Raw genomic sequence first — 6,201 nt, 5'->3', positions numbered from 1 at the left:
TTTCTCCCCAACTACGGATCCCATACTACCCCCCATAAACTGAAAATCCATAACCCCAATTGCTATGGGAATACCGTTTAGTTGGCCGATGCCTGTTTGAACAGCCTCAGTTAACCCTGTTTTTATTTGATAAGAATCGATACGATCTTTATAAGGCTCCTCATCCGAATGAAATTCAATGGGATCCAGAGAGACCATGTCTTCATCCAGAGGATCCCAAGTGCCCGGATCAATCGAAAGTTCGATTCTATCTGAACTACTCATTTTCAAATGATATCCACATTGTTCACAAATATTCATTTTTGACTTCAAAAATTTCTTATAATTTAATCCATAACAATTTTCGCATTGAACCCACAAATGCTTGTATTTTTGAGTTACATCGAGATCATTAGAACTTTCTCTTATAGTTAAATCACTACCATTCATGCTGGTTTTTATACCGGAACTATCGCTTTTACTACTATTTCTACTTTCACCACAAATGGAACTATAAATGTAACTGTCACTATCACTGTAATTGTCACTATCACTTAAAATGTAAGTATCAATACAGATTTGAGAATGAAGATAACTGTCAATGCAACTATTAATGTGATTATTCCAACTATATTGAGTATCATACATGTAACGATCATAGTAGGGATCGTTACTCTTAGATCCCTTATTCCGATAACTATAAAAAGAACTTTCTAGTTCACTTAGAAAAGAATGATCATTGTCAATCTCAAAAATCTGATTTTCAATATCAAAATATATGGAATAACTGTCCCCATTATTATCCCTAACTAAAAAAGTGTCATCAGAAATGAAATTCCGAATGTCCTTGACACTGAATAAATGATCAACATTCCTATTAAAAGAGATCCGGTTTTTAAAGTAACTATACATAGCCAGCCATCATTGAAGGAGACAATCCACAAAGAAAATCAGTCTGAGCACGCTTGCCAATTCATTAGAGTTTGCACTTTATAATCCTACTCAAACAGGACCATTTGCTCCTAAATCTGCTCGATCTAATCCGCTTGCTGTCTCAAGTTCCCTTGTGACCTTGTGGACCGAAAGAGAAGATCAAGACGGAACGGGAGGGCAGAGGGGGATAGCATTGGTCAACGGTAAGAGGGGTGTCGATCCCCTCTGAACTTATTCATAAAGTGAAAACTGCTCGGACGAATGATTCCGGAATACAGATGAGGTTATGGCAGAATAAAACCATGTAAATGGCTTGAAAACAGAGAAAAATGGACAGTTATGTTTGGTTGGTCTACTTGCCTGAGAAACTATTGCTCTAAAGGAAAGCAAGCTTACCCCTTACTAATGAGTAATGTGTGACTAACGTATGATGAATACTGTCTTTTATTGCACAAGTGTACCAATATATTAAGTAAGTAATAGTAAGGAGGAGCCCCTTACGCGTAATACATTGCATTCTTGTTTATCCGTTTCTCTTTTCATGTCCCTTAGTTGAATCAAGGCCGTCACTCCATCACGAAGGAAAGTGAGTTTTGACTTCGAGCGAATGAGGTGAAACAATGACTCACGTTTCGATTCACGCGCTGCCTAAATGCTCTTTGACTAGAAAGTCAGAGTATACCTATATACGATAATTGGGGCGTCTCATACTCCTGTTCGAAGCATCTTCTCTTTATCTGAAAATCGAATTGATTCATGAAACCCCGTGTTTTCGTCCTCCATTGCTTTTTCGCTAAGACGAGGAGCAAGAAATCTCAATCGTTTAGTCGGCTATAGCTGTGAAATGAGTGAAATTGACCATTTCTACCGATAAAGATCCCTCACTGCACACGTTCTATATCTCCTCCGTTCCCGGGACTCCCAGTAACGAAGCTAGCTTTGCCCTTGGAGATAGAAGATCAACAGGGCTATAAGCTCCTCCATTGACTCCTCCCAGGCCGAGAGCTGCGGCTTGACCCGAACAGGCATACGCTCACACAAGACAAGAGATGCGGTCTGCTTGCTTCATCTGTGCTTGGCTTTCCGACTCTTACTTGGCTTTCCAGTAGCACAAACAATACCATGCCCTACCTATGTTGCAAGTACCGAAGCGATTGGTTGATTTCACTGGAAAGGGCTACTTTCATGGCTGCTTTGATTCTTGACTAGTGGAAATGCTTACTAGACGATATTACAAGATTCTGCTCTATCTATTTCCTCGCTCGCATGAAGTGACGTTAAAGGGTAAATGCGGGACCACTTGAATGAATGCGCCTGCCTCGAGCTGGTCGACCAGAGAAGCGGCTGGCTCGTAGGCTTACTTTAGATCATAGGACCGGAGATTCGTGCGTTAGGGAAGAGGTCTCACAAACATAGGAGCTTTTTCAGAGTGTATTTGATTTACGAAACAAGTTCCAAGGAAGGCTTCAATCGAAGAGACCAGGGAATGAGTCCTATAAGAAAGAGTTCGCTGAGCGAAACTTTTGAGTGCCAGGGGCTTGTTAACGCCATTCCGACACTTTCCAAGCTGACAGGAACAACTCATGAACACTTTGGTCGAAGTTCGACTTGATATCACCTACCATAATCTGCCTTTTCTTTTGTCGCTGACCTGACTCGTAGAAAAAAGAGAATTCTTTCGAAAACCCCGGTAAATTGGCCTAACCTTACTTTTCGCTAAGAAGAGGTTCAGAAAACAGCATCAGTTCGATCTCATATAGCGGCAAAATGACTAAAATCTGATTGTTTCTTTCAGAATATGACTGATTCTGCTTTTCTTCATCAAAGGTAGGAAAATGAACTAAGTTATGGTACAGGTAGCATTGGAAGATGTTTTCTTTGTCACATTTTCTCTTGTTGACGGTTAGAATCAGATCCGGATTACAGATAGACCGATGCAGAGTGAATTTCTAACATCAGGAGGATTCCACCAATGAGACAATTATAATAGCTCTCTTCTATGAAGATATTTCCAAGCTCTTGTTTTTCAGTAAAGGAGCAGGGAGTATTAGAAACTCATTTTCGAAGTCAAAATCGTACCTTGTTGAAGCTTCAACAGTGTTAGGAAGAAAGGGAGAACAATTAATAGAAGCAAGCATCCCTTTTCTGCGGGAAGATCAAGTCCGGCGATCGCCTATCGATCAAAGTAAAGCGCACCCGGCGCCCCTGTCTATGCCCATGATCGTGCCTTTATAAGGCCAGTTCACGCCATCTTACGGGGGATTTCCTATCTTTGCGTGAATCTGATGTTTTTCAAGGCTTTCTCTTTGAATAGCATCGTCTTTTCATTTCTTCCAATTTCACCTGTACACCTAGCCCAGGAAGGTTGATATCGATTACCAAACAGAACAACAGAATGTGGTCTCTTCAGTCCGAGTCATATCCCTACTCTTCTTTCCGTATCAGGTGAGGAAGACGGGAAAGTCATGTCAATCTCAGAGCTTGGCATTGGCAGAAAGTCGTAAGCCTGCTCCATGTGGCTGTTCTTCCAAGCTTCGTCACCGGCTCCCAGGCGAAGTAGCCTCTCTCTCAGAAAGAACAACTGCAAAAGACAGAGCTGTCATGGAGGAATTGACTATGTTAGGGGATCCAGCCTAGCTTTTCGATCGAGAGGTTTCTCTCTTCCTGAACTAAAGGGAATTCAATGGAATGTCCATGCGTGGGAACGAGAAGGGTTTGCTTCCTATTGCTTTAAGAGAAATGATCAGAAAAGCTCGGTTGTCGAACCCTTGGGGCGGGCTCGAAGGACTGCAGCTTTCTTTACGATGTCACGGAATCGAAAGAATGAAACCAAGGCAGAGAAGAATCAGCTAGAACAGACGGAAAAACAACCATGAGAAATACCATATATCCCATTTGTGTGCTTGCACAGTAGTGCATAAGAAGAGGAAAGCACAGCAGATGTGAAAAATGAGTTTTGGATACGGATGGTAAGGGCCTTCACTCGGAATGACTTTGCACGTTCACGTCTAACGATCCATAAATGAACACACATTTTCGCTAATCAGACTCCGATCCAATCTGAAAAGTGTAGTGGGCTATAGCTGCTAAACCTGAAAAGACTATTTTAGATAAGAGGAGTCTCCTCAAACAGCAAAACTTCATTGAAAATAGCATTCAACATGACTCTACTTAAGCGAATTCAATTCCGATCAAGTCGAAAGCAATCAATCCATAATTGATAGGTCAAACTATCGCTCAATCGGACTATGCTCTTTCTTGCAGGAGAGAGACTTTTACGAATTGAGTGTCATCAGATGTGAAATAGATCCAATCCAGGCTTACGTCCTGGTTCTCGTCCGGACTATTCATCACGATCTCAAACAAGCGCGAATAACGAAAGAAACCAGAGACAGTCACCGGCTTTTCGTTTTGATCATCACCTTTAGGCATAAGCAGCCGTTGGTTTGCTAAATTCGACAAAGTGGCAAATAAGACTCCAAATTTCCGTTTGCTCCTGGCTCTGAAAGCAGCAGCAAGAAGGCAAGACGCTTCGAAACCTTCGCTTGAATATGGAATGGGTGGATTGGATTCTTATTTGACTCCTTCAAACAGAGGGAAATTCCCCCCAGTTGATGTTCGAACTCCTCCTTGACGTATTGACTTAGATAGAAAGAATTAGAATCTGTGAATGAAATGAAACTGAAAACCCTTTTCATATTCTCTTTCAGAGGAGAGCAGGAACCAGCAGGCTCACAAGCTATTAGATCAGGTCAGGGGATTTATTGACTAGACATCCATGCGTACGAAGAGAGACCTGTTGAACGGTAGAAGTAGTACAGCCAGAATATGGAAATAGTTGGCATGTGGGGTACTCATTAGTATTATGCAATGCCTGTCTTTCTTTCTCGAGATACAGGAATAGAGATCCTCGGAGATGTTTAGTTAGTGTGAAATCCTTTGCTCTTGCCAGTGGCATACTTTTGGCTGTGATCAACTTGCTTAGGTTTGGTTCCGTCAAGTCAAGGGAGAGGAGAATGTATTTATGAAATCAGTCGGGACTGACGGGGCTCGAACCCGCAGCTTCCGCCTTGACAGGGCGGTGCTCTGACCAATTGAACTACAATCCCAGGAAAATGAGGTGTACAGCCTCCAAATGATGATTCTTTGTTTCTCTTCATTCGAACCATTTAGTTTCGTCATGACTATATAAGCGATTCTGATATTCAGATTCAATATAATGAAATTGTGGAAGCGGACCTTTTCCTTTTCTTTCCTTGGAGACCACGCAAGAATTCGTCGGTAGATTGAATCTGCTTGTTCCTGGATGCTTCATAGGCCCCATCGCTATTCCTTTCCTCTACCGAGAAAGGTTCATTCCGAGTCACAAGAGCAATAGCAATCTCTCTTTTCTTTTTTGAATGAATTTTGCTTTTCGTTATGGTAATGCAATGCAAGAGGTAGGAAAGAAAGATGTCAGGAATCCATATCATTGGAGTGCAAGTGGACCATTTGAGATCCTTGCAAGAGTTTCCTACTTATCTCATGGGAATGACAAGTACGAACCGAACAAATCTCTCGTAGGCTCTTTGTCAAGAGCAAGGTCAAGAGGAAAGAAACTGAAAACCCTCCGGGCTACGCTCCTTGGCAAGAACCAAAGAGCGCAGACTAGCCACGGAGCTTGGATACGGTCGAGGATATAGCAATCAGAAAAAGGAAAGGTTCTTGTTAGCAAGGATTCCTCCACGCAGAGGCAATTCACTCCCCGAAGCAATCATACACAAGCTACCCATTCCTCATGAAGGTGCTATTAAATTAACAAGGCAAGGAGAGCAATGAGAAAAAAAGAATGAAACTAATTGAGTCACTCTCTTAGATTTTTCATGATCCTCATTGCACCTGTATGGATGTGCCCAACCCTATATTAGTAGGGAGTGAGGGCGCGCACTCTGCGCCAAAGACCTCAGGAGATGGATCTGGTTGATCCCACCCCGTGCTTCCAGCTTATACTAAGTGGGCGAATGTAAGACCGTAGCATAGCCTCAGGCAGTTAGAGGGCTTCTCCAATACACTTCCCATCTGATAAGATATACTAGCTGCTCTACCCTTCAAATAAGGTCCTTAGTGCCCGGTGCCCTCCTTCAGAAGAAGCGCTGCACGTCTTGTATTCAAGAAATGGTTTATGAGAAGAATTGACCACCATCTCCCCCCTTCCCTTTTGAACCAGGGTTCCTTGCTTCCTTTCACCTGCATGTGTGAATCATATAGCGAACTCTTCGGGCTTGGCCCCAACGCATGAATCGGACTTCG

General features: G+C 42.5%; 1 protein-coding gene and 1 non-coding gene across 2 annotated transcripts; both read right to left on the bottom strand.

Annotated features, from left to right (window-relative positions):
• Nucleotides 1-3: 3 nt before the first annotated feature.
• On the bottom strand, nt 4-906 carry LOC132291077 (acetyl-coenzyme A carboxylase carboxyl transferase subunit beta, chloroplastic-like; the record flags this gene model as incomplete). Its single annotated transcript, XM_059790215.1, has 1 exon — nt 4-906. A coding segment is annotated over exon 1 (888 nt), but the record flags the coding sequence as incomplete, so codon positions are not given.
• Nucleotides 907-4,947: 4,041 nt separating this feature from the next.
• TRNAD-GUC (transfer RNA aspartic acid (anticodon GUC)) lies at nt 4,948-5,021 on the bottom strand. Its single transcript has one exon. It is a non-coding gene; the product is annotated as a tRNA-Asp (tRNA).
• Between the last annotated feature and the right edge of the window lie 1,180 nt (nt 5,022-6,201).

This window comes from Cornus florida, unplaced genomic scaffold (genome assembly GCF_030987335.1).
Source record: "Cornus florida cultivar Cherokee Brave unplaced genomic scaffold, ASM3098733v1 CherokeeBrave_3.0.0_Hap2_scaffold_307, whole genome shotgun sequence".
NCBI classification, from domain to species: Eukaryota; Viridiplantae; Streptophyta; class Magnoliopsida; order Cornales; family Cornaceae; genus Cornus; species Cornus florida.
The sequence above is the reverse complement of the archived record's forward strand: the minus strand, read 5'-3'. Positions and strand labels throughout refer to the sequence as shown.